Source organism: Mus caroli, unplaced genomic scaffold (genome assembly GCF_978045245.1).
Source record: "Mus caroli unplaced genomic scaffold, Mus_caroli_1 scaffold_12, whole genome shotgun sequence".
NCBI classification, from domain to species: Eukaryota; Metazoa; Chordata; class Mammalia; order Rodentia; family Muridae; genus Mus; species Mus caroli.
The window spans coordinates 102,742,409-102,770,331 of NW_028227267.1; the positions used below are offsets into that span (position 1 = coordinate 102,742,409).

The 27,923-nt window shown below is 43.7% G+C and overlaps 4 protein-coding genes and 1 pseudogene across 4 annotated transcripts; 1 reads left to right on the forward strand and 4 right to left on the reverse strand.

Moving 5' to 3' along the window:
• Window positions 1–3,452: 3,452 nt before the first annotated feature.
• On the reverse strand, window positions 3,453–4,136 carry LOC147001936 (uncharacterized). The gene has a single exon (XM_085828994.1). It carries the CDS (start codon window positions 4,134–4,136, stop codon window positions 3,453–3,455), a length of 684 nt encoding a protein of 227 aa, XP_085685120.1.
• A 2,636-nt stretch (window positions 4,137–6,772) lies between these two features.
• On the reverse strand, window positions 6,773–7,456 carry LOC147001937 (uncharacterized). The gene has a single exon (XM_085828995.1). The coding sequence runs from the start codon at window positions 7,454–7,456 to the stop codon at window positions 6,773–6,775; it is 684 nt and encodes a 227-aa protein (XP_085685121.1).
• A 2,637-nt stretch (window positions 7,457–10,093) lies between these two features.
• On the reverse strand, window positions 10,094–10,777 carry LOC147001938 (uncharacterized). Its single transcript, XM_085828996.1, has one exon. It carries the CDS (start codon window positions 10,775–10,777, stop codon window positions 10,094–10,096), a length of 684 nt encoding a protein of 227 aa, XP_085685122.1.
• A 2,764-nt stretch (window positions 10,778–13,541) lies between these two features.
• On the reverse strand, window positions 13,542–13,964 carry LOC110309003 (small ribosomal subunit protein uS19 pseudogene; annotated as a pseudogene).
• A 6,258-nt stretch (window positions 13,965–20,222) lies between these two features.
• LOC110309657 (E3 ubiquitin-protein ligase TRIM52-like) lies at window positions 20,223–21,692 on the forward strand. The gene has a single exon (XM_021182387.1). It carries the CDS (start codon window positions 20,559–20,561, stop codon window positions 21,237–21,239), a length of 681 nt encoding a protein of 226 aa, XP_021038046.1. The 5' UTR covers window positions 20,223–20,558; the 3' UTR covers window positions 21,240–21,692.
• Window positions 21,693–27,923: the final 6,231 nt, after the last annotated feature.

The following is a 27,923-nucleotide window of genomic DNA, read 5'->3' on the forward strand; positions in this document are numbered from 1 at the left end:
TCCAACAATAGGGTTGCAGATCCCTTTAGCTCCTTGGTTACTTTCTCTAGCTTCTCCATTGGGAGCCCTGTGATACATCCAATAGCTGACTGTGAACATCCACTCCTGTGTTTGCTAGGCCCCGGCATCGTCTCACAAGAGACAGCTATATTTGGGTCCTTTCAGCAAGATCTTGCTAGTGTATGCAATGGTGTCAGCGTTTAGAAGCTGATTATGGGATGGATCCCTGGATACGGCAGTCTCTAAATGGTCCATCCTTTCATCACAGCTACGAACTTTGTCTCTGTAACTCCTTCCCTGGGTGTTTTGTTCCCAATTCTAAGAAGGTGCACAGTGTCCACACTTTGGTCTTCATTCTTCTTGAGTTTCATGCGTTTATCAAATTGTATCTTATATCTTGGGTATCCTAAGTTTTGGGCTAATATCCACTTATCAATGAATACATATTGTGTGTGTTCTTTTGTGATTGTGTTACTTCACTCAAGATGATGCCCTCCAGGTCCATCCATTTGGCTAGGAATTTCATAAATTCATTCTTTTTAATAGCTGAGTAGTACTCCATTGTGTAAATGTACCATAATTTCTGTATCCATTCCTCTGTTGAGGGACATCTGGGTTCTTTCCAGCTTCTGGCTATTATAAATAGGGCTGCTATGAACATAGTGGAGCATGTGTCCTTTTTACCGGTTGGGACATCTTCTGGATATATGCCCAGGAGAGGTATTGCTGGATCCTCCGGTAGTACTATGTCCAATTTTCTGAGGAACCGCCAGACTGATTTCCAGAGTGGTTGTACAAGCTTGCAATCCCACCAACAATGGAGGAGTGTTCCTCTTTCTCCACATCCTCGCCAGCATCTGCTGTCACCTGAATTTTTGATCTTAGCCATTCTGACTGGTGTGAGGTGGAATCTCAGGGTTGTTTTGATTTGCATTTCCCTGATGATTAAGGATGTTGAACATTTTTTCAGGTGTTTCTCTGCCATTTGGTATTCCTCAGGTGAGAATTCTTTGTTCAGTTCTGAGCCCCATTTTTTAATGGGGTTATTTGACTTTCTGGAGTCCACCTTCTTGAGTTCTTTATATATATTGGATATTAGTCCCTTATCTGATTTAGGATAGGTGAAGATCCTTTCCCAATCTGTTGGTGGTTTTTTTGTCTTATTGATGGTGTCTTTAGCCTTGCAGAAGCTTTGTAGTTTCAAGAGGTCCCACTTGTCAATTCTCAATCTTACAGCACAAGCCATTACTGTTCTATTCAGGAATTTTTCCCCTGTGCCCATATCTTCAAGGCTTTTCTATTGAATATTTTTTATTTACATTTTAAATGTTATCCCATTTCCTCATTTACCCTCCAAGATCCACTCCCAACTCCCCCTGCTCACCAACCCACCCACTCCTGTTTACTTGCCCTGACATTCCCCTACACTGGGGCATAGATTCTTAACAAGACTAAGGGCCTCTTTTCCCATTGATGACTGACTAGGCCATCCTCTGCTACATATGCACCTGGAGTCATGAGTCAGTCCTACCATGTGTACTCTTTGGTTAGTGGTTTAGGGCCTAGGAACTCTGGGGGTACTGGTTAGTTCATATTGATGTTCCTCCAGTGGGCTGCAAACCCCCTCAACTCCTTGGGTACTTCCTCTAGCTCTTTCATTCCTGTTCTGTGCTCAGTCACATGGCTTCAGTATAGTACTTTAATGAATATGGATGCCCTTGCATTTGGAGCAAAGATATCCAGAATTGAGAGTTCATGTTGGAAGATTTTACCTTTGATGATTATGAAGAGCTCCCCCCCACCCCCACCCATCTATTTTGATAACTTTGGGATGGAAGACAATTTTATTCGATATTAGTATGGCCACCCCATCATTTTTCTTGGGACCATTTGTTTTGAAAATTGTTTGCCAGCCCTTTACTCTGAAGTAGTGTTTGTCATTGACCCTGAGGTATGTTTCCAGGACACAGCAAAATGTTGTGTCCTGTTTGTGTATCCAGTCTGCTAGTCGATATCTTTTCATTGGGGAATTGAGTCCATTAATGTTAAGAGATATTAAGGATTAAGGAATGGGGATTGTTGTTTCCTGTTATTTTTGATGTCAGTTTTAGTGTTTGTGTGGCTATCTTCTTTGGGATTTGTTGAAAGAAGATTACTGTCTTGCTCTTTTTATTGTGTAGTTTTCCCTCCTTGTGTTGATGTTTTCCATCCATAATGCTTTGTAGGGCTGGATGTGTGGAAAGGTGTTGTGCAAATTTGGTTTTGTCCTGGAAAATCTTGGTTTCCTCATCTATGGTATTTGAGAGTTTTGCTTATTATAGTCGTCTGGGCTGGCATTTGTGTTCTCTTAGGGTGTGCATAACATCTCCCCAGGACCTTCCAGCTTTCATAGTCTCTGGTGAGAAGTCTGGAATAATATTTTTTGGTTAAATTAGGTATTTTCTTCATCTCCATTTCAAATGCTATCCCAAAAGTCCCCCATACTCTCCCCCCTCCCACACACACACTCCCCTACCCACCTACTCGCACTTCTTGGCCCTGGTGTTCCTCTATACTGAGGCATATAAGGTCTGGAAGACCAAGGGGCCTCTCTTCCCAGTGATGGCCGACTAGGCCAGCTTCTGCTACATAGGCAGCTAGAGACACGAGGTCTGGGGGTACTGGTTAGTTCATATTGACGTTCCTCTAGTGGTCTGCAAACCCCCTCAACTCTTTGGGTAGTTTCTCTACCTCCTTCTTTTGTGTCCCTGTGCTCTGTTCAATGGATGACTGTGAGCATCCACTTCTGTATTTGTCAGGCACTGGCAGAGCCTCTCAGGAGACAGCTATGTTAGGCTCCTGTCAGCAAGCTCTCCTTGCCTTCCACAATAGTGTCTGGGTTTGGTGGTTGTTTATGGGATTGGACACCCAGGTGGGGCAGTGTCTGGATGGTTGTTCATTCCTTCAGTCTCTTCTCCACACTTTGTCTCCGTAACTCCTTCCGTGGGTGTTTTGTTCCCCCTTGGAAGAAGGATCGGAGTATCCACACTTTGGTCTTCCCTCTTCTTGAGTATCATGTGGTCCGTGAATTGTACCTTGGGTTTCATAGCTTCTGGGCTAATAGCCACTTATCAGTGAGAGCCTATCACGTGTGTTCTTTCGTGATTGGCACCACCATTTTCCTGATTAGTAGATGCCTAGGCTGATTCCCATCTTGGTTGTTGTTAATGTTGCCTCAGTCAACATAGATGTACAGCTCGGCCGATTCAACACTTGAATCCTAGATCCCCGCGAACCACAGTTCACAATCCAGAGTAAGCACTTGGAACTCTTCTCCTCATCGAAGCTCCGGTTCCATGCTCACACAGAGAGGGTGAAGGCCTCGGGTGAAGGCCTGTGTAGGTGGGGAGACGGAGTGGTCCTTTGTGGTCTCAGAGTGTGAGTCCATTTAGGAGGGTCCTCAGGGCCTTGGCTCAGGACTTGTGTGCTGGGCTGGCAGGAACTTTGATCTTCTCTCCTCCCTCCACCAAAGGACTCTGAGATTTATTGCCAGACAGCTCCTGTTGGGCAGGCATGGGGGCTGGGACAAGCCAGCCCTCAGCAGGGAAGGCGAAGCCTGCCTGGTTGGCCATGCTGTAGAAGGTGCCCACCATGGCAGTCAGAGACTCTGAGAGCTCTCTGAGCTGAGAGAGCTGCTCAGGGCTGAGCCGGGAGCCATGTTGCTGCGCCTGCATCTGGACTGTGTCTCTATAAATCTCCTCAGTCTTGTCCCGCAGAAAGTTCACCAGGCGCTTGCGAATTGGTGGTGGGTCTGTGTCCCGAGGTTCTGGGCAATGGGCTAATCCATCTCGGTGAAGGTGGGCTTTTGGCTCGGCCTTCTTCACGGAAGTCTTGCGTCTCTTTTTCCCCTGGGAGCTGCCCTCACTTCCTGTTCTGACCTGACTGGAGTCCCTGGAAGAGTGTCTTCTTTTCCTGGGTGCTTCCACCATCCGAGCTGGTCCTTCGGTCTGCTTTCTGGAATTGCGGTCTGATCGGCTGGACTTCCGCTCCCTTTTCCTTGGTTTGGATCGTGATGTCCTGTCAGAGGTGCTCTGTGGCCCGGTATGGAGGTCCAGCGGTTGAGAGGAAGGGCCGGGATGGGGGATTTCTGCATCCATGCTCAGGTTGAACTGAAAGGCTTTCTCTCTTCCAGGCCGTGGTCTGGCTCAGTCAACAGTGGTTGCTTGTGAACAGAACGTCCAAGAGTCCAGTAGCTGTTCACTTCACAGGGCCGGTTGTCTAAGGTGATCTTCAGTATATGCTGGAATCACCATCAAGTCTGACATGAGCCCAGCGGAGGAAGATACTTGCTAGCAAGCGGGCAAAGACTGAGGCTTCCCTTTCTGGTGTTCTTTATATAGGCCTGTAGCTGAAGGTGGGGCTTGGATTATGGGTGGGGCTTCCCTACTGAAATCCAATGTGGATTAAACGGGTGTGGGCCCAGCTCAGAGGTCCAGACTAGCAGTGGGCCTTCCCACTTCAAATGCTTTTATTAAGTGAAAATCACTCACAGGTGTGGCCAGATGATTTTGGATTTGAGTGACTTCCTGATATAGTCACGGTGATGCCAGCCTGCTGCAGATGCCTTTGCTGTTGTTTTTGTTTTTACTCTTTGTTTTTTAATGGGATATTTTCTTTATTAACATTGTGGGCTCTCTTGTTTTTGTGGCCATTCAAGACCAGCCTTCATCCATAGTGATCTGATAGCATGTCTGGGATTATTTCAATCTTCTTGTATCTGTTGAGGTCTGTTTTGTGACCAAAGATGCGGTCAGTTTTGGTGAAGGTACCAGGAAGTGCCGATAAGAAGGTATAATCTTTTGATTTAGGATAAAATGTGCTGTAGATATCTGTTCCATCCATTTGGACCATAACGTTTGTTGTTATTTTCACGGTGTCTCTGTTTAGTTTGTGTTTCATGATCTGTGCATTGATGAGAGTGGGGTGTTGAAGTCTCCCACAGTTATTGTGTGAGGTGCAATGTGTGCTTTCAGCTTCAGTATAGTTTCTTTAATGAATGTGGATGCCCTTGCATTTGGAGCATAGATATTCAGAATTGAGAGTTCATGTTGGAAGATTTTACCTTTATTGAGTATGAAGAGCCCCCCCCTCATCTTTTTTGATAACTTTGGGATGGAAGACAATTTTATTCGATATTCGTATGGCCACCCCATCATTTTTCTTGGGACCATTTGTTTTGAAAATTGTTTGCCAGCCCTTTACTCTGAAGTAGTGTTTGTCATTGACCCTGAGGTATGTTTCCAGGACACAGCAAAATGTTGTGTCCTGTTTGTGTATCCAGTCTGCTAGTCGATATCTTTTCATTGGGGAATTGAGTCCATTAATGTTAAGAGATATTAAGGATTAAGGAATGGGGATTGTTGTTTCCTGTTATTTTTGATGTCAGTTTTAGTGTTTGTGTGGCTATCTTCTTTGGGATTTGTTGAAAGAAGATTACTGTCTTGCTCTTTTTATTGTGTAGTTTTCCCTCCTTGTGTTGATGTTTTCCATCCATAATGCTTTGTAGGGCTGGATGTGTGGAAAGGTGTTGTGCAAATTTGGTTTTGTCCTGGAAAATCTTGGTTTCCTCATCTATGGTATTTGAGAGTTTTGCTTATTATAGTCGTCTGGGCTGGCATTTGTGTTCTCTTAGGGTGTGCATAACATCTCCCCAGGACCTTCCAGCTTTCATAGTCTCTGGTGAGAAGTCTGGAATAATATTTTTTGGTTAAATTAGGTATTTTCTTCATCTCCATTTCAAATGCTATCCCAAAAGTCCCCCATACTCTCCCCCCTCCCACACACACACTCCCCTACCCACCTACTCGCACTTCTTGGCCCTGGTGTTCCTCTATACTGAGGCATATAAGGTCTGGAAGACCAAGGGGCCTCTCTTCCCAGTGATGGCCGACTAGGCCAGCTTCTGCTACATAGGCAGCTAGAGACACGAGGTCTGGGGGTACTGGTTAGTTCATATTGACGTTCCTCTAGTGGTCTGCAAACCCCCTCAACTCTTTGGGTAGTTTCTCTACCTCCTTCTTTTGTGTCCCTGTGCTCTGTTCAATGGATGACTGTGAGCATCCACTTCTGTATTTGTCAGGCACTGGCAGAGCCTCTCAGGAGACAGCTATGTTAGGCTCCTGTCAGCAAGCTCTCCTTGCCTTCCACAATAGTGTCTGGGTTTGGTGGTTGTTTATGGGATTGGACACCCAGGTGGGGCAGTGTCTGGATGGTTGTTCATTCCTTCAGTCTCTTCTCCACACTTTGTCTCCGTAACTCCTTCCGTGGGTGTTTTGTTCCCCCTTGGAAGAAGGATCGGAGTATCCACACTTTGGTCTTCCCTCTTCTTGAGTATCATGTGGTCCGTGAATTGTACCTTGGGTTTCATAGCTTCTGGGCTAATAGCCACTTATCAGTGAGAGCCTATCACGTGTGTTCTTTCGTGATTGGCACCACCATTTTCCTGATTAGTAGATGCCTAGGCTGATTCCCATCTTGGTTGTTGTTAATGTTGCCTCAGTCAACATAGATGTACAGCTCGGCCGATTCAACACTTGAATCCTAGATCCCCGCGAACCACAGTTCACAATCCAGAGTAAGCACTTGGAACTCTTCTCCTCATCGAAGCTCCGGTTCCATGCTCACACAGAGAGGGTGAAGGCCTCGGGTGAAGGCCTGTGTAGGTGGGGAGACGGAGTGGTCCTTTGTGGTCTCAGAGTGTGAGTCCATTTAGGAGGGTCCTCAGGGCCTTGGCTCAGGACTTGTGTGCTGGGCTGGCAGGAACTTTGATCTTCTCTCCTCCCTCCACCAAAGGACTCTGAGATTTATTGCCAGACAGCTCCTGTTGGGCAGGCATGGGGGCTGGGACAAGCCAGCCCTCAGCAGGGAAGGCGAAGCCTGCCTGGTTGGCCATGCTGTAGAAGGTGCCCACCATGGCAGTCAGAGACTCTGAGAGCTCTCTGAGCTGAGAGAGCTGCTCAGGGCTGAGCCGGGAGCCATGTTGCTGCGCCTGCATCTGGACTGTGTCTCTATAAATCTCCTCAGTCTTGTCCCGCAGAAAGTTCACCAGGCGCTTGCGAATTGGTGGTGGGTCTGTGTCCCGAGGTTCTGGGCAATGGGCTAATCCATCTCGGTGAAGGTGGGCTTTTGGCTCGGCCTTCTTCACGGAAGTCTTGCGTCTCTTTTTCCCCTGGGAGCTGCCCTCACTTCCTGTTCTGACCTGACTGGAGTCCCTGGAAGAGTGTCTTCTTTTCCTGGGTGCTTCCACCATCCGAGCTGGTCCTTCGGTCTGCTTTCTGGAATTGCGGTCTGATCGGCTGGACTTCCGCTCCCTTTTCCTTGGTTTGGATCGTGATGTCCTGTCAGAGGTGCTCTGTGGCCCGGTATGGAGGTCCAGCGGTTGAGAGGAAGGGCCGGGATGGGGGATTTCTGCATCCATGCTCAGGTTGAACTGAAAGGCTTTCTCTCTTCCAGGCCGTGGTCTGGCTCAGTCAACAGTGGTTGCTTGTGAACAGAACGTCCAAGAGTCCAGTAGCTGTTCACTTCACAGGGCCGGTTGTCTAAGGTGATCTTCAGTATATGCTGGAATCACCATCAAGTCTGACATGAGCCCAGCGGAGGAAGATACTTGCTAGCAAGCGGGCAAAGACTGAGGCTTCCCTTTCTGGTGTTCTTTATATAGGCCTGTAGCTGAAGGTGGGGCTTGGATTATGGGTGGGGCTTCCCTACTGAAATCCAATGTGGATTAAACGGGTGTGGGCCCAGCTCAGAGGTCCAGACTAGCAGTGGGCCTTCCCACTTCAAATGCTTTTATTAAGTGAAAATCACTCACAGGTGTGGCCAGATGATTTTGGATTTGAGTGACTTCCTGATATAGTCACGGTGATGCCAGCCTGCTGCAGATGCCTTTGCTGTTGTTTTTGTTTTTACTCTTTGTTTTTTAATGGGATATTTTCTTTATTAACATTGTGGGCTCTCTTGTTTTTGTGGCCATTCAAGACCAGCCTTCATCCATAGTGATCTGATAGCATGTCTGGGATTATTTCAATCTTCTTGTATCTGTTGAGGTCTGTTTTGTGACCAAAGATGCGGTCAGTTTTGGTGAAGGTACCAGGAAGTGCCGATAAGAAGGTATAATCTTTTGATTTAGGATAAAATGTGCTGTAGATATCTGTTCCATCCATTTGGACCATAACGTTTGTTGTTATTTTCACGGTGTCTCTGTTTAGTTTGTGTTTCATGATCTGTGCATTGATGAGAGTGGGGTGTTGAAGTCTCCCACAGTTATTGTGTGAGGTGCAATGTGTGCTTTCAGCTTCAGTATAGTTTCTTTAATGAATGTGGATGCCCTTGCATTTGGAGCATAGATATTCAGAATTGAGAGTTCATGTTGGAAGATTTTACCTTTATTGAGTATGAAGAGCCCCCCCCTCATCTTTTTTGATAACTTTGGGATGGAAGACAATTTTATTCGATATTCGTATGGCCACCCCATCTTTTTTCATGGGACCAATTGTTTTGAAAATTGTTTGCCAGCCCTTTACTCTGAAGTAGTGTTTGTCTTTGACACTGAGGTATGTTTCCTGGACACAGCAAAATGTTGTGTCCTGTTTGTGTATCCAGTCTGCTAGTCGATGTCTTTTCATTGGAGAATGGAGTCCATTAATGTTAAGAGATATTAAGGATTAAGGAATGGGGATTGTTGTCTCCTGTTATTTTTGATGTCAGTTTTAGTGTCTGTGTGGCTATCTTCTTTGGGATTTGTTGAAAGAAGATTACTGTCTTGCTCTTTTTAGAGTGTAGTTTTCCCTCCTTGTGTTGATGTTTTCCATCCATAATGCTTTGTAGGGCTGGATGTGTGGAAAGGTGTTGTGCAAATTTGGTTTTGTCCTGGAAAATCTTGGTTTCCTCACCTATGGTATTTGAGAGTTTTGCTTATTATAGTCGTCTGGGCTGGCATTTGTGTTCTCTTAGGGTGTGCATAACATCTCCCCAGGACCTTCCAGCTTTCATAGTCTCTGGTGAGAAGTCTGGAATAATATTTTTTGGTTAAATTAGGTATTTTCTTCATCTCCATTTCAAATGCTATCCCAAAAGTCCCCCATACTCTCCCCTCTCCCCCACACACACTCCCCTACCCACCTACTCGCACTTCTTGGCCCTGGTGTTCCTCTATACTGAGGCATATAAGGTCTGGAAGACCAAGGGGCCTCTCTTCCCAGTGATGGCCGACTAGGCCAGCTTCTGCTACATAGGCAGCTAGAGACACGAGGTCTGGTGGTACTGGTTAGTTCATATTGATGTTCCTCTAGTGGTCTGCAAACCCCCTCAACTCTTTGGGTAGTTTCTCTACCTCCTTCTTTTCTGTCCTTGTGCTCTGTTCCATGGATGACTGTGAGCATCCACTTCTGTATTTGTCAGGCACTGGCAGAGCCTCTCAGGAGACAGCTATATCAGGCTCCTGTCAGCAAGCTCTCCTTGCCTTCCACAATAGTGTCTGGGTTTGGTGGTTGTTTATGGGATTGGACACCCAGGTGGGGCAGTGTCTGGATGGTTGTTCATTCCTTCAGTCTCTTCTCCACACTTTGTCTCCGTAACTCCTTCCGTGGGTGTTTTGTTCCCCTTTGGAAGAAGGATCGGAGTATCCACACTTTGGTCTTCCTTCTTCTTCAGTATCACGTGGTCCGTGAATTGTACCTTGGGTTTACATAGCTTCTGGGCTAATAGCCACTTATCAGTGAGAGCCTATCACGTGTGTTCTTTTGTGATTGGCACCACCATTTTCCTGATTAATAGATGCCTAGGCTGATTCTCATCTTGGTTGTTGTTAATGTTGCCTCAGTCAACATAGATGTACAGCTCGGCCGATTCAACACTTGAATCCTAGATCCCCGCGAACCACAGTTCACAATCCAGAGTAAGCACTTGGAACTCTTCTCCTCATCGAAGCTCCGGTTCCATGCTCACACAGAGAGGGTGAAGGCCTCGGGTGAAGGCCTGTGTAGGCGGGGAGACGGAGTGGTCCTTTGTGGTCTCAGAGTGTGAGTCCATTTAGGAGGGTCCTCAGGGCCTTGGCTCAGGACTTGTGTGCTGGGCTGGCAGGAACTTTGATCTTCTCTCCTCCCTCCACCAAAGGACTCTGAGATTTATTGCCAGACAGCTCCTGTTGGGCAGGCATGGGGGCTGGGACAAGCCAGCCCTCAGCAGGGAAGGCGAAGCCTGCCTGGTTGGCCATGCTGTAGAAGGTGCCCACCATGGCAGTCAGAGACTCTGAGAGCTCTCTGAGCTGAGAGAGCTGCTCAGGGCTGAGCCGGGAGCCATGTTGCTGCGCCTGCATCTGGACTGTGTCTCTATAAATCTCCTCAGTCTTGTCCCGCAGAAAGTTCACCAGGCGCTTGCGAATTGGTGGTGGGTCTGTGTCCCGAGGTTCTCGGCAATGGGCTAATCCATCTCGGTGAAGGTGGGCTTTTGGCTCGGCCTTCTTCACGGAAATCTTGCGTCTCTTTTTCCCCTGGGAGCTGCCCTCACTTCCTGTTCTGGCCTGACTGGAGTCCCTGGAAGAGTGTCTTCTTTTCCTGGGTGCTTCCACCATCCGAGCTGGTCCTTCGGTCTGCTTTCTGGAATTGCGGTCTGATCGGCTGGACTTCCGCTCCCTTTTCCTTGGTTTGGATCGTGATGTCCTGTCAGAGGTGCTCTGTGGCCCGGTATGGAGGTCCAGCGGTTGAGAGGAAGGGCCGGGATGGGGGATTTCTGCATCCATTCTCAGGTTGAACTGAAAGGCTTTCTCTCTTCCAGGCCGTGGTCTGGCTCAGTCAACAGTGGTTGCTTGTGAACAGAACGTCCAAGAGTCCAGTAGCTGTTCACTTCACAGGGCCGGTTGTCTAAGGTGATCCTCAGTATATGCTGGAATCACAATCAAGTCTGACGTCAGCCCAGCGGAGGAAGATACTTGCTAGCAAGCGGGCAAAGACTGAGGCTTCCCTTTCTGGTGTTCTTTATATAGGCCTGTAGCTGAAGGTGGGGCTTGGATTATGGGTGGGGCTTCCCTACTGAAATCCAATGTGGATTAAACGGGTGTGGGCCCAGCTCAGAGGTCCAGACTAGCAGTGGGCCTTCCCACTTCAAATGCTTTTATTAAGTGAAAATCACTCACAGGTGTGCCCAGATGATTTTGGGTTTCAGTGACTTCCTGATATAGTCACGGTGATGCCAGCCTGCTGCAGATGCCTTTGCTGTTGTTTTTGTTTTTACTTTTTGTTTGTTTTTTAATGGGATATTTTCTTTATTAACATTGTGGGCTCTCTGTTGTTTTTGTGGCCATTCAAGACCAGCCTTCATCCATAGTGATCTGATAGCATGTCTGGGATTATTTCAATCTTCTTGTATCTGTTGAGGTCTGTTTTGTGTCCAAAGATGAGGTCAATTTTGGAGAAGGTACCACGAAGTGCCGATAAGAAGGTATATTCTTTTGATTTAGGATAAAATGTGCTGTAGATATCTGTTCCATCCATTTGGACCATAACGTTTGTTGTTACTTTCACGGTGTCTCTGTTTAGTTTGTGTTTCCACTAAACAGATTGGACACCCAGGTGGGGCAGTGTCTGGATGGTTGTTCATTCCTTCAGTCTCTGCTCCACACTTTGTCTCCGTAACTCCTTCCGTGGGTGTTTTGTTCCCCTTTGGAAGAAGGATCGGAGTATCCACACTTTGGTCTTCCTTCTTCTTCAGTATCACGTGGTCCGTGAATTGTACCTTGGGTTTACATAGCTTCTGGGCTAATAGCCACTTATCAGTGAGAGCCTATCACGTGTGTTCTTTTGTGATTGGCACCACCATTTTCCTGATTTGTAGATGCCTAGGCTGATTCTCATCTTGGTTGTTGTTAATGTTGCCTCAAGTGTTGAATCGGCTGAGATGTACAGATCGGCCGATTCAACACTTGAATCCTAGATCCCTGCGAACCACAGTTCATAATCCAGAGTAAGCATTTGGAACTCTTCTCCTCATCGAAGCTCCGGTTCCGTGCTCACACAGAGAGAGTGAAGGCCTCGGGTTAAGGATCCTGATTGTCCTTGAATGGGATATTGACGTCAAATTTTAAAAAAAAGTCAGAAATGAGTTGAGCCAATGGTTCAGACACTTAACTGAAGAAAGGTTGATATTCCCTGGCTGTAAAACATCTGCATAATCAGGATGAATCGGGAAATGAGACTGTCTCATAAGACTTATCTTCCGTTTTTCTGTAAGTTGTGTTTCTCAAGAAAAGGGGGACTTGGAAGAATAAACAGTTTTGTGGAAAACTGTGCACTATTATAATCATTTTAAAAGCTGGAATAAAAATTGGAACAGTTGGTGGGTGAACATTCCTTTCAGATAGATGAGATCATCAGAATGTCTAACAGAAAGAGGAGGACACCAAAGACAGTCTTTAGGGACTCTTAGGTTATAAGAAGTGGTAAACAGAAAATCGTTAGTAGTATTTACAGAGGTAGATGGAGGCTGACAGAGAAAAACAGAGACGTTAACAGTAGAATGAAAGGATGGCTATAAATAACTTACAAATAACCAGAAAGTGGTAACAGGTACAGGTTCTGTAACAGGGTCATACAAAGGGAGGAACCATTTCTGAAATCCCTTGAAGCAAGGGACTTTCCTTAATAAATAAAGGGAGAAGCAGAAATTTCAGGCTATTCCACTGAAAGCTTGGTGGTGAAGGCAACCTCCAGCATGATGTGTGCTATAGGAATGGGTGGCGATGACATAGAGCCTGCTTTTCATGGTTAATCTATCAACATACAAAGTTGGAAAGACATTCTAAATGCTTTTCCATCTTAGTAATTTCCAGCAAGCAACGGCAGAGGCAAGCAACAAAGGAAGCATAATGGCTGCTGCGCTAAATTTGTGTCGACACTGAAGTTTAGCTAAGAGAAGGTAAAAAGGCAAACAGGCAAATTTCTCTTGTGTTAAGTTAAAAAAAAAAAAAAGGTCTGGGAGAAGTGCATCAGTAGTCAAAGTGCTAGCCAGGCAAACCCTGGGATTGGAAGTCAGATCCCCGGGACATTTGTAAAAGCCAGGTGGGAGTGAAGAGCCATATTCCTAAACTAATTCCTAGCACAGTTGCTAACCCTAATTCCAGCCTTGGAAGGCAGAGACGAGGGACACAGGGCAGCTCCAGAGCTAGCTGGCTTGCGAAACTAACCATAGCAGTGACCTCTAGGTTTGATTGAGAGAGCCTAGCTCAATAAATAAAGTGGAAGATCATAAAGATGACTCCCATGGTTAACTTCAGGGTTCTACAACTATCAACACACATGTGCAACGTGCAACTAGACATGTATGTCTACACCCATACAGACATGCATACCACACATATACACACGAAAATGGAAGAAAGAAAAAAAAAGTGGAGAAAAAGTGTAATAAAATCTAATCCTGTTTAAAATCAATTTCTGGGAGCAGTGTGTGAGGTTATATACAACAATGTTCAACATGCATAATATGATTAATTCAGTTCATTCTGATTCTTACTTCTGTCTTTTTAGAACTTTTTTTTTCAGGGACCCCAAAAAATGAGTCTTTATTGGCCTCGGCTTCTTGCAGGGGATGAATCGGGAGGAGTGGTTGGCACCGATCCTGGGCTGGCCATATTTCACGGGTTTGCAGGTGATGGAGAACTCACCCAAGTAGTGGCCGATCATCTCTGGTTTGATTTCCACCTGGTTGAAGGTCTTGCCGTTGTACATGCCCACCATGCTGCCCACCATCTTGGGTAGGATGATCATGTCCCTCAGGTGCATCTTCACCACCTCGGGCTTCTCCATGGGTGGTGCCTCCTTCTTGGCCTTTCTCAAGCGCTTGAGCAGTGAGTGCTGCTTCCTCTGCAGGCCACGGTTCAGGTGCCGCCTCTGGAGGGCGCTGTACAACCGCATCAGCTGTTCATAGGACATGTCGAGCAGTTGGGCGAGGTCTATGCCACCATAGGTGAACTTGCTCCACTTTGGCCATCGTGGCAGCTACTCGGAAAAGCGTCTTTTTAGAACTTTAACTTTATCTCTTTGCCCTTGATTAATTTCTTGGCATCAGAAATCATCTATCTGAAACAACAACAACAACAACAACTACAACTACAAAAACAAAAAAACCCCAAGACCATCATTTGCACTGATAGTGTTTGTCGCCTGTTACTGCATCAATCATATCAGACCTGGAGTGGTGACTAGTTTTTGTCAACTTGACACAAATGAGAGTCACCTGTAAGAAAGAACCTTAACTGAGGAATTGCCTCCTTTAGATTGGCTGGTTGGTATATCATGGGACATCTTCAAATAATACTAATTTAAATAATTGTTGTAGGAGGGCCCAGCCCTCTGTGAGTGGTGTCATTCCAAGGGAGGTTGGTCTTGGGTTTATAAAAGAAGTAGCTAGGCAACGCCCAGGAAGCAAGCCAGTAAATGCCATTTCTCCCTGGTCTTTTCTTTAGTTTCTGCCTACAGGTTCCTCCTTGGATTCCTTTCTTGGTTTCCCTTAATGCTGTGCTCTACCCTGATAAACCTTTTCCACTTTGGAGTAATGTATCAGTGTTTTATCTCAGCAACTGAGAAGCAAATCAGAGGACCTGGCTAATTTTTAAGTGAGATTGTTTTAAGCTTGTTCCAAATCAGCACATTACTCATAAGAAAGAAAAAGACGACATGCTTATAAGATTTCTTGGCCCTTTGTCCACTTTCCCCTCCCATATGTTTTATATCTCACCATGTACCTCGGGTGATCTTGAATTTTCTGTTCCCCTGCTTTTCTGCGGCTGAGTTTATAGGCATGCACCACTAGGCTTGGCGTCCTGATAAGCTTGTTTCATAACATTGCTGTTAAATAAAATCATATAGTAGCAAGCAGAATAGGACAAAGATTTCCTTTTTAGTACTTCTGTAGTATGTGTTTTGGGGTCCAGATGTGGTTCTGTGCCCTCCACTTCATCCTTCTCAGTGTGTCCAGATGTCACTGTAAACCGGGCGAGAAGGATGGAGAATGGAACAGCTAGAGTTCCGTAGGATCCCCGTTGGGTTGGGAGTTGTACTGGCTGGTTTTGTGTGTCAACTTGACACAGCTGGAGTTATCACAGAGAAAGGAGCTTCAGTTGAGGAAATGCCTCCATGAGATCCAACTGTAAGGCATTTTCTCAATTAGTGATCAAGGGGGAAAGGCCCCTTGTGGGTGGCACCATCTCTGGGCTGGTAATCTTGGTTCTATAAGAGAGCAGGCTGGGCAAGCCAGGGGAAGCAAGCCAGTAAAGAACATCCCTCCATGGCCTCTGCATCAGCTTCTGCTTTCTGACCTGCTTGAGTTCCAGTCCTGACTTCCTTTGGTGATGAACAGCAGCATCGAAGTGTAAGCCGAATAAACCCTTTCTCCCCAACTTGCTTCTTGGTCATGATGTTTGTGCAGGAATAGAAACTCAGACTAAGACAGGAGTCAATAGATAATGAGGGTGGGGAGGGGAAAGAAGACCTTCTCTGAGGATCTTAGTTTTACTGCTCTTTTAGATGTGGGCCTTGTCTAATGATCTTCAATGAAACAGCTCTCTAACATGATCTTAGCTTGTGTACATACCTTTATTAGGGGTGGGTGTGTACACATACATTTTATTCTGAGTGAACCAGGGCTATATATATGAACCTTGGTGAGTGGGAACAGGTTTTTCTTGGGGTGAAGTTTCATTGGCTGAGGCTTAAGGTATTGGGGATACCTCATTTGCATGAAGAAGTCAAGCCTCTAATTTCACCAGGGGGTGTGTGTTATTCTCCAAGTAGAATATGGGCTGGTTTCCCCAGATCAGGCCAAGAATAGGAAGCCCCATTTAAAAAAGGCAGTCCTCCATTTTGTACTGAGTTCAGGAAAGCTGTTCAGACATGGTAGAATACAACCTAATTATCGAGGTGAAACAATATCTACAAAGGTGTTTTCTATTTATTTATTTATTTATTTATTTATTTATTTATTTATTTATTTATTCGAGACAGGGTTTCTCTGTATAGCCCTGGCTGTCCTGGAACTCACTTTGTAGACCAGGCTGGCCTCGAACTCAGAAATCTGCCTGCCTCTGTCTCCCAAGGGATTAAAGGCGGTGCCACCACACCCGGCTTTTTTTTTTTTTAATAATAATAATAAAAAAAACATTCCTGCCATAGGAGGAACAACAATATGAACCAACCAGTACCCCCAGAGCTCCCAGGAACTAAACCACTAACAAAAGAGTACACATGGTGGGACTTATGGCTCCAGCTGCATATGTAGCAGAGGATGGCCTAGTTGGTCATAAATGGGAGGAGAGGCCCTTGGTCCTGTGAAGGCTTGATGCCCCAGTGTAGGGGAATGCCAGGGCCAGGAAGCAGGAATAGATTGTTGAGCAGGGGGAGGGGAGAGGGAACCGGGAAGGGTGTTTTTAGGAGGGGAAACCTGGAAAGGGGATAACATTTGAAATGTAAATAAAGAAAATATCCAATAAAAACAAAACAAAATAAAACATAAGCAAAACAAACAAACAAAAAGTTCCTATCCTTTACTTTCTTAAGTCTATCCTGATTAACCTTTGTTTATTTCTTTGGCATTTAACATTACATTATTTAACATTTGTCTGAAAGTAATTTATGTCTACACTTTTCTAGTTTTGGACATGATGTATTTATTGGCTTTGCTTATTTTGTTCTTATATTTTCCAAATATGTTTATTTAAAATAATGATTAATAAACAGGATCCACATTACTATGAGTGCTTAAATGTTTCTTTCAAAGATAATCCAAAGTTGTTATATTCCTATTGTCCAATGGATGTCTTCTTTGGCCTTGTTAAAATTTGAGTTAGAATCTCTCATTCTGTCTGTGCATATGCTGTGATTGCTTTATTTTGTATTTAACTATCAGTAAGTCATCCTTAAATTGTCTACTGAAGTGCTTATGTCTTCAGTATCTCAACTTTTGGGCATAGCTGTTAATTCCGTGTTTTTGAAGCCATCCCTGCAAAAGAGGTTTTCTTCTTACCTGATCCATACTTGCCACTCAGCGGGGCCAATTGCAGGTCATCTATTGCTCTGCGATTTCCCTAATTCATCATCCCAGAAATTACAATGTCATTTCATGCCGTTAATTTGTCCATGTGTGAGTTTTACACTTTTTTTTCCTCACCCTTATTGTGGTGCTGTGTCTTCTATTAACTTTTGAGTAAAGTTTCATGGGAGATCAAGTTGATAGCTAGTTTGTAAGCCAGCAAATGCCTTTACTCCCACAGGGCATTTCCAATTTGGCTGTCATTAAGTATGGAATGGGAATAATATTCATTCATAATTTTGAAATTATTTATTTTATTTGGTACCTAGTACCACTGCTCCACAGTTCCATTATATTTTTTCTTTGGAAGTTTTCTCTTTATGTCATAAGCTTTAAAGCAATAAAGCCTTGAAGTAGGCCTCTCCTGCACCTCCCTGTGCTGAACATTTTTGAATTTTTCTTTCTTAATTTCAATTTTGGAATAATTTGTTGAATTATTTCTGCAATTCTTATTTTACAGTTCTTCTGTCTTCTCCTCTTGTACTGGTTACCCATTTTTTAAAAAAATATTTAATTTTCCTTATCTTTTAATTGGGTATGTATCACTGTCTAATTGTTATTTTCATTTTTCTATCCTATGTTTATTTTCATTGCCTGTGTTTCTTTTTTTAAAGATTGACTTACTTTTAAAAATTTATTGTAATATTTAATATTTAATTTAAAAAATTTCAAATATTTAATTTAAATTTCAAATGATGTAATGATGTGCATATGTGTTTGTTTGTGGGCATGTGCACATGAGTACAAATGACTGTGTAGGTCAGAAGAGGTTCATCCTTAGGAACTAGAGTCACAGGTGGCTTTGAGCTGTTTGATGTGTTTTCTGGGAACTGCTCAAGTTCTCTGTGGGAGCAGCCTGTGATTTTAACTGTCAGGCCCTCTAACTTCTGGGTCTTTTTTTTTTTTTTTTAATAAGTTCATTTTATTTGGTAAAATCAGGCTCTGTGGGCTAGAAGTTAAACGTAATCACACATACTTGATTTTTCCCCCCAATGTCATTATTTTATCCAAAATTGTTTATTTTCTTTAAAAAAAATTTCTGCTTTGTGTTAGAAACTTGTTCAAATTCCTAGAGAGTTTCCAATGTCAATAAGTATGTGAAAATTAGTCATTATCTAACTTGTGGGGTAGAAGCTGCTTCCTACCTAGTTCCTCCACTGTTTGGTAAGTGAACTGCTGACCATGTTTGGTATTATTTTTCCACCCAGATCTTTTTCTTTAATTTAGATTCTCTAGAGAAAAATTAAATCCATTTCCTTCCATGAGGGTCTGTCACTGTCATTAGAGTTAGGGGGAAAAAAAAAGGATGGAGAGTTCTCATGTTTCAATGTGCATCTGGTAAGAGAATTCTGTGTGTCCTGTGTTTTCTATACTTTTCTCAGATTCATCCTCTATAGTAGATAAACCTCCGTTTTCTACTCAGGAAGGGCCAAGCTGTGGTTTAATTATGTATCTATTTCTTGTAGAAGTTCAACTCTTTTGTTATGGATAGCTCAGACTGTCAGTGGGTGTTTTAGAATCTTGTATTTTGTTTCTCATGAATTTTCTTTATAGTTGCTTTTATTATTTTAAAAATATTTTTATTGTTATTTACCTTTCTTTAGCCTCTGTTATTTAGCCTATAAGTTAGTGTGGCTGTTATCTTTCTTGGGGTAATACTTGTTGTGATTTAATTAAAAACCTGGGTATTTATATAAATAAGATATTAGGAAGAAACAAGAGTGTACTTCATTTGTAAACTATAAACAATTTACATCCTTCTGAATATCTAGGTTTTCATATTAATAAAATGTGATGATTTGAAAATGTTGACTTCAGTATGGAAATAACAATGCTGTTTTGCAAAATTGATAAAAACAAAACAATGTCCCCCCCCCCCCCCAAGAAACCAAAACCCACAAACAGATTAAATTTCTGAAAGTGTTAAAAGTAACTTCTTTGTGACTGGTAATCTATTTCTATTGTCATGCACTTAATACGCCTCTTAATAGTCATGTAGGAATTTGCAATTTTCTCGGCAGACCAGTTCCACACTTATTAATCATTTTAACATTTTATGATGCAGGTAGTGCCAAAATATCTCCTCACTGCAGCTGCATATTCCCAGTCTGGAACAGTCTTTCCAGCACGACTTAATTATATTTATCAGTGTTGTAACAACCATTTTTATTTGGGAGAAGATAACAGACACTTCTTAGAGTGGAGTACTAATTTGAAATTTTGCCGGGAAATGGTATTTAGCTGTGAGGAGAAGCAGTTGTGACGATGACCATTGACTACGTTGATAATGATGACTCCGATGATGACGAGGACTGCCATCGAGCTTTCGAAACATGCGTCCTTATTTTTTAGGACTCTGGGCCCACCCGTCTGTTTTTACGTAATTTTTGTGTTTGTCTGGCTATCTATTGATTTAGAGATGCGTCTTGTGGCCGAGATGAGTTTCAAAGTCACTCTGTGGCTGAGAGTGTCTTGAACTCCTGACACCTTTCACCTCTGACCTGGCATGCTCTCTCCACCACTCCAGCTTTCCCTCGGCCCCTAGCATGAATACCATTAAGACAGAGGTCCTCCAAGGGGCCAGAGCGTCGTCCCCCTCCCCTGCCCCCCCCCCTGCAGTGGGGGTGGCAGGAAGAACGTATGTTCGAGCGCCTTGACGTCACTTCCAGGTGCCTTTTATAGCGCAGCCGCCGCACATGTGAGGCAGACGGGCCGAGGCTGCTGGCTGCTGCGGTGTGCCGGGCTTCCCCGAGGCTCCAGTCGGCTGCGTGCTTCTGTGCCAGCGCCTTCCGGCTTCCGGAGCAACGGCTGCTGTGCCGTGAGTTGGTCTTCCTCAGGGGAGCCAGGGAAGCCTGGCCGAGGGCGGTGGCAGCAGGTTATAGTCGCTGCTGGAGTCGGGCCCGTCACCCGTTAGCCGGGCAGCGAAGAGGCCTTAGCCCTCAGCGCCCGTCGGCTGGGCACCGCGTTTGCGCCCCTCGGCTGGGCAGTGCGGCCTACCGCGCTTGCGCCCGTCGGGTGGGCACTGAGGCCTACCGCATTTAGGACGCCCCTTGCTTGAGTAGCGAGGCCTTGAGGCCTTAGCGGCCATCGGCTTGGCAGCAAAGCCTACGGCCCCCTCAGCCGGGCAGCGAAGAGGCCTTAGTCCTCAGCGCCCATCGGCTAGGCAGTGTGGCCTACTGTGTTTGCGCCCAACGACTGGGCAGCAAGGAGGTCTTAGTCCTTAGCGCCCCTTGGCTTGGCCGCGAGGCCCACCGCCTTTGTGCCCTTGCCTGGGCAGGGAGATTTGGGGCCTTTGGTCTCCTTGACAGGGAAGGGAGTCCTCTCACCTTTGTGCTCTTGGGTGGTAGAGGCTAGACCTTCCACTTGTGGTTTCGTGCTTTGTGCTTCTTGGCAGGGCAGCGAGGGCCTCTCAGTTTCTGAGGACCCTTTGTGCTCTTAAGATGGCCACCTCTACACGGCCTCCCAGCCTTATGCAGTCACTTCGGGAAGAAGCAGTGTGTGCCATCTGTCTGGATTATTTTAAGGACCCCGTGTCCATTGGCTGTGGGCACAACTTCTGCAGAGGGTGTGTGACTCAGCTGTGGGGCAAGGAAGATGAGCAGGACCGGGAACAGCCTGCTGTGCAGGAGCACGTCATCCGGGAGGTTTTGTTTCCTAGGTACACCGAACAGGAGCAGCACAGAGCACATGCAGGACGCTGGGTCGGTCCTAGCCATAGACAGCATCAGGGCAATGCGGACTCTGTGTGGGATGACCAGGAAGAAGTCAGGAACAGTTTACAAGGGTTGGTTCATGACCTGAGAATTAGGGTTTTTCCAGAAGAGAGAGATGAACCCCCCCACAATGGCCACCAGTACCATCAGTTTGGTCGCTACCGCCATCGCCACCGCCACCTTCCAATCTTCCTCCGTGGTCCCCCATATCCGCCTGTGCGTCGGCAGCTCTATCTAGACGCCCTGGTTCGTTCTCCACATGACCCGGTTCCTCCTCCACCTCGGCCCACACCACAGGTCTTCAGGTGCCCGCAATGCCGAAGGACTTTTCCAAGTCGCAGTTTTCGACCTAATTTGCAGCTGGCCAACATGGTCCATATAATTCGCCAGATTTGCCATACTCCATGAAGCTTGCAAAGCTTGTGCTCCAAATATGAGGAAACCCTGGAGCTCTTCAGTAAGGTAGAAAAAAGCCCAGGTGTAGGTGTGTCTAGATTCCTGGCACTACAAAAATATGAATGTGGTGCCATTGGATGAAGTATTTAAAGAAAACAAGGAACAAAAACTGAGAAACTTTTCAGTCTCAGTGCTACCCCAGTTTTGGGGAGGAATTAAAAAATTCAAAATTTCATTAGTGCCTGCAGCTTTAAATTGGAAAGAGTAGTTGTATTTAGCTCAGTAGTAGCAGAATGATTGTTTGCCTAGCATGCCCCCACCTTTCCAATTTATTTTGAATTAATGACTATCAAGGTTCAGTTTTAGGAAATATTACTCCTTTGTTGCTATTAGAGAATTTACTTGTGGGAATGAAGAAAACTGCTTTGCTTAGCTTCAAAATTAGGCTTTCAGAAATGAATGTTTTCATGAGCCTGGTATTTGAATACTTAGAAGATTTTTGAGGTTGTTATTAGCTGATTTGGGAACATACTTTATAGGAATCTATGTCAATAGTTTTATAGTAATGTCAGATTTTTAGCTAAAGTTAAAAAGTTGTCAAGATACACTGTGCTATCTGTGGTTTGTTTTGGAAATCTTCAGGTTTTTGTCATCATAAGCTAAGGAAGAATATGCTTAGTTCAAATTTGCTTTTGAAGATGTGGAGATCTTTCAATGTTTTTGTTGGATCTAAAGTTCCTTAGTCATTAAAGAGAACTGCATTCAGCATTTGGACAATTCCAACATTAGGGAACCAATGAAAAGTTGAAATGGAAAATATGAAACCTTGAAAAATTGAAACTTTCACTGAAATGCAGTGGCCCTGAAATGGCAGTAGGCAAATATTAACATTTTTGTTGTGAAGTATTTAAAGCAAAACTTGCCAAAAGCACGTATATAGGTATATGTTTACTGATTCTTATAAAAATTGCCTGATTTTGTTGGCCAAGAACCAGATTTATGAATATTATATCTTAAATTTAAGTTAATATACAAAATAATGGATTTCATTATGAGGGTTGCATACTTGAATATCATTGTACTTTGCTCATATTTGCCTCCTCTATCGTACTTTCCTCCCAACTTGTCTCTATTCATATCACATGATGTCAGATACAAAAAATTACTAAGCCTAAATTCTAAAGGATTTTTCCATTGTTTTTCACCATTACCCTTTCTTGTAACCCTACCCTCCTTCCCTTTAGAACCTCCTTTTCCTGGGTAGTCCCCATTCAATGCTATTTCAAGGAAAAAATAATATTCAGAAATACTTTAGGTGGTGTGTTTGTAAAAAGTTAAAAATCTGTGTGTGGTAGCTTTGAGAGGATAAATGTGTTTCACCTTGTCCAGTTTTTACTGAATAGGTTCAAAAAGACTGGAATTTAGATAAGTCTGACTGTTTTGACTAGAAACTTAAAGAGAAACTTGTGTGTAAACTGTAAATGCAGATATACATTGCATTTATTTTTCAGTTTTCTTATGTTTTTCTGTTCTTATTTTTCCCTTGCTTTGTTTAACTGGAAGGAAACTGTTAATGCCTTGTTAAAAGTGACTTAAGTTTTATTGTATTTTATACAGTATCCAATAAAGACAAATTTAAGTTTCACAATGACATGCTTATATTATCTGAATAAAGTTATTTTAAAATTTTAAAGAGATTGAATAAAAATTTAATTTAAAAGAATAAGTGTTGAAAGAAGTAGATGATCAAAAAATCTAATGATATCAGAGCCTGCAAATAGTATATCTATAGAAGAGTAACTATTATCTAAATTAGAATCAGAAAGGCTTCCATTCTTGTGGAGGTTTAAATATGCTTGGCCATGGGAAGTGGTACTGTTAGGCAATGTCTTGGTGGTGGAAGTTGGTCACTGTTAGGGTGGATTTTAAGGTCCTACACTGAAGTTCCACCCAGGCAGAAGAAATGATCCTCCTGTTGCCTGCAAAAGATAGTCTTTTGGTTGCCTTGGATCAAGATAAAGAACTTTTGTCTCTTCCAGTGCCATGTCTGTCTAGATGCTGTCATGCTTCCCGCCTTGATAATGAACTGAACTTCTGAAACTCTAAGCCAGCCCCAATTAAATATTGTCCTTTATAAGAGTTGCCTTCATCACAACAATGAAACCTTAAGACAATTCCTAGAAAACCACAATTCTGAAACTTAATTTCAAAGTAAGAAAGATAGTTCACATCACTGTTTTTATAGGGAACCTCTGAATTCCGAGGGCTAACTAAGGTTAAAGGGGTTGTATGCAATATTAGCTGGGAACCAAGTTTTCAGTACACAAATCTATAAACAACACACTTCTACTCAAACCACAATGCATAGCAAACAAAAGCATAGAAAAAATGCTCAGAGAATGGGAAAGTGGGTAAGATGTTCTAATAAACGAAAATGTAGCATGTCCATACTTTTCCTTGTTGGAAAATATTAAGCACTTGATATATACTTTCATATAAAAGGAAATAAAATTTTGCAGTTATATCCAATTCTGAGTTTTTAAAGCTACAAATGAAAAACAGTTATAAGAAATTCTACACAAATACTACACAGATCCAACTATAAAGATGTTATGCTAGGCTAGGCACATTGAGTCTATTATGTTCTCTTTTGAGTCTGTTGTCTAGATAAAGCTAATGTACTTTAGCTATTTGTTAAAATTGGTCCTTTGTCTTAGGGCTTCTATTGCTGGAACAAAACACTATGACCAAAACCAAGCAAATTGGGGAGGAAAGGGTTTATTTAACTTAGACTTTGACACTGCTGTTCATCACCAAAGAAAGTAAGGACAGGAACTCAAATAGCACAGGATCCTGGAGGCAGGAGCTGATACAGAAACCATGAGGAGTCCTGCTTACTGGTTTGTTTGCCATGGCTCACTCCAGTGTGCACTCCCCCCCCCCCTTTTAAAAAAAATGTTTCTTTGTTGCACACAGTTTTTGAAAACTTTTTACTGTTTCTTTGTTAATGACACATCATACACCCCAATTCCACTCATCTGTCCCTTCATACCAGCCTCTGTCCTTGCAACTCCTCTCCCTGACCCCAAAAGAAAAAAATGTGGAAGTTGTAGTGTGTGACAGTGTGTCCCACAGTATATTGTTCTGTCCACACTTCTTTACTTGCAAGTGTTAATTGCTGAGTCATTGGTCTGATTTGAGGCCTCTGGCTTCTGCTACTCTATCAATACGGGATCCTCAATTGGACTCTTCTCAGATATCCCATTGCCCTGTGTCATGGAGATCCTTCAGCTTGGATCTTCAGGACCAGCCCTTCACATGCTCCAGTTCACTGATTGGGTAGATGTTATGGTGAGCCAACCAGCCTTGGATCTGGGCTGGTTAAGCTGGTGAGCCTGTTGGCTCTCTTGCACCTACACCACCAGGGTGAGCCCTCCAGTACTGTCCCAGGTAGCTTACTCAATGCTGCAGCTGGCCAGGGGCAGTCCTACCTCTTTTCTCATGCCCTGGTGCCCTCTCAACTATTTCCATGCCAGCAGGGCCAGCTCTAATGTGCTGCCCAGGTAAATGAAGTACAGGACCTGATCTCCTTGAGTTCTGCAGCACAGCCTGCTTTCTTCTAGGACCCAGGAATGACACTATTCACAATGGGCTAGGTGCTCTTGAGAAAATGCCTTACAGCTGGATCTCATGAAGGCATTTCCTTAACTGAGGCTTCTTCATCTCTAATAGCTCTAGTTTCTGTCAGCATGACACAAAACCAGCTAGTTCAACTGAACCCTTGTGAACTTAATACACAAACACATTGCAACCTTTCCTTTCTTATCTCCAAATACCTTAACAGTCCCATAGTCTTTACAAGTTCAGACATTACAATTTCAGTCCCTTTAAATAGCCAGTTTCTTCCAAAATCCAGTCTTTTAAAATCCAAACTCCCAATTGTGGGCTCAACAAACAAACAAACAAAAAAACCAAACCCAAAAATAAACCAAAAACAAAAAAAAAAACCCCAAAACAAACAAAAAATACTTTCTTACTCCAAGAGGAAAAAACTAGGGCACAGTCACAAAGCAAAATCAAATTCCAACCATCCTAATATCTGGGATACACTCAACATCTGGATTCCTCCAAAGTGCTTGGGTCACTTCTCCAGCTTCAGCTGGCTTCATTCCATTGTTGCTGCTGTTCTTGGTTGGCATGTTATGGGACCAAGTCTTGGCAGTTCTCCCTGACCGGTTCATGCCTTCAATACCAGTAATACCTGGATGATTCTTACATATTATGGAGTCTGGCTGATGGCAGAAGGTACAACCTTGTTTACCTGCTGACTTTGATGGAACACTTCCTGAAAGATTTTGACTCAATGATGCTAGTAGCCTCCTCTCAATCCCCACTAATTTCTTAGCTACAACTAACCAACATCAATTGTCCCACTAATGCAAAAGTTTCATTTCAGTGATGCTGGTCTCTTGGTTTTTTTTTTTGATTTTTAATATTTTTATTACATATTTTCCTCAATTACATTTCCAATGCTATCCCAAAAGTCCCCCATAGCGCCCCCCACTTCCCTACCCACCCATTCCCATTCTTTTGGCCCTGGCATTCCCCTATATTGGGGCATATAAAGTTTGCAAGCCCAATGGGCCTCTCTTTCCAGTGATGGCCGACTAGGCCATCTTTCGATACATATGCAGCTAGAGACAAGAGCTCCGGGGTTCTGGTTAGTACATCATGTTGTTCCAACAATAGGGTTGCAGATCCCTTTAGCTCCTTGGGTACTTTCTCTAGCTTCTCCATTGGGAGCCCTGTGATACATCCAATAGCTGACTGTGAACATCCACTCCTGTATTTGCTAGGCCCCGGCATCGTCTCACAAGAGACAGCTATATTTGGGTCCTTTCAGCAAAATCTTGCTAGTGTATGCAATGGTGTCAGCGTTTAGAAGCTGATTATGGGATGGATCCCTGGATATGGCAGTCTCTAAATGGTCCATCCTTTCATCACAGCTACGAACTTTGTCTCTGTAACTCCTTCCCTGGGTGTTTTGTTCCCAATTCTAAGAAGGTGCACAGTGTCCACACTTTGGTCTTCATTCTTCTTGAGTTTCATGCGTTTATCAAATTGTATCTTATATCTTGGGTATCCTAAGGTTTGGGCTAATATCCACTTATCAGTGAATACATATTGTGTGAGTTCTTTTGTGATTGTGTTACTTCACTCAAGATGATGCCCTCCAGGTCCATCCATTTGGCTAGGAATTTCATAAATTCATTCTTTTTAATAGCTGAGTAGTACTCCATTGTGTAAATGTACCATAATTTCTGTATCCATTCCTCTGTTGAGGGACATCTGGGTTCTTTCCAGCTTCTGGCTATTATAAATAGGGCTGCTATGAACATAGTGGAGCATGTGTCCTTTTTACCGGTTGGGACATCTTCTGGATATATGCCCAGGAGAGGTATTGCTGGATCCTCCGGTAGTACTATGTCCAATTTTCTGAGGAACCGCCAGACTGATTTCCAGAGTGGTTGTACAAGCTTGCAATCCCACCAACAATGGAGGAGTGTTCCTCTTTCTCCACATCCTCGCCAGCATCTGCTGTCACCTGAATTTTTGATCTTAGCCATTCTGACTGGTGTGAGGTGGAATCTCAGGGTTGTTTTGATTTGCATTTCCCTGATGATTAAGGATGTTGAACATTTTTTCAGGTGTTTCTCTGCCATTCGGTATTCCTCAGGTGAGAATTCTTTGTTCAGTTCTGAGCCCCATTTTTTAATGGGGTTATTTGACTTTCTGGAGTCCACCTTCTTGAGTTCTTTATATATATTGGATATTAGTCCCTTATCTGATTTAGGATAGGTGAAGATCCTTTCCCAATCTGTTGGTGGTTTTTTTGTCTTATTGATGGTGTCTTTAGCCTTGCAGAAGCTTTGTAGTTTCATGAGGTCCCACTTGTCAATTCTCGATCTTACAGCACAAGCCATTACTGTTCTATTCAGGAATTTTTCCCCTGTGCCCATATCTTCAAGGCTTTTCCCCACTTTCTCCTCTATAAGTTTCAGTGTCTCTGGTTTTATGTGAAGTTCCTTGATCCACTTAGACTTGACCTTAGTACAAGGAGATAGGGATGGATCGATTCGCATTCTTCTACATGTTAACAACCAGTTGTGCCAGCACCATTTGTTGAAAATGCTGTCTTTCTTCCACTGGATGTTTTTAGCTCCCTTGTCGAAGATCAAGTGACCATAGGTGTGTGGGTTCATTTCTGGGTCTTCAATTCTATTCCATTGGTCTATTTGTCTGTCACTATACCAGTACCATGCAGTTTTTATCACAATTGCTCTGTAGTAGAGCTTTAGGTCCGGCATGGTGATTCCACCAGAGGTTCTTTTATCCTTGAGAAGAGTTTTTGCTATCCTAGGTTTTTTGTTATTCCAGATGAATTTGCAGATTGTACTTTCTAATTCGTTGAAGAATTGATTTGGAATTTTGATGGGGATTGCATTGAATCTGTAGATTGCTTTTGGCAAGATAGCCATTTTTACAATGTTGATCCTGCCAATCCATGAGCATGGGAGATCTTTCCATCTTCTGAGATCTTCTATAATTTCTTTCTTCAGAGACTTGAAGTTTTTATTTACAGATCTTTCACTTCCTTAGTTAGAGTCACGCCAAGATATTTTATATTATTTGTGA

Coding starts and splice junctions, on each gene's coding strand:
- LOC147001936 (XM_085828994.1), bottom strand. CDS start 4,136: ATGGATGCAGAAATCCCCCATCCCGGCCCTTCCTCTCAACCGCTGGAC.
- LOC147001937 (XM_085828995.1), bottom strand. CDS start 7,456: ATGGATGCAGAAATCCCCCATCCCGGCCCTTCCTCTCAACCGCTGGAC.
- LOC147001938 (XM_085828996.1), bottom strand. CDS start 10,777: ATGGATGCAGAAATCCCCCATCCCGGCCCTTCCTCTCAACCGCTGGAC.
- LOC110309657 (XM_021182387.1), top strand. CDS start 20,559: ATGGCCACCTCTACACGGCCTCCCAGCCTTATGCAGTCACTTCGGGAA.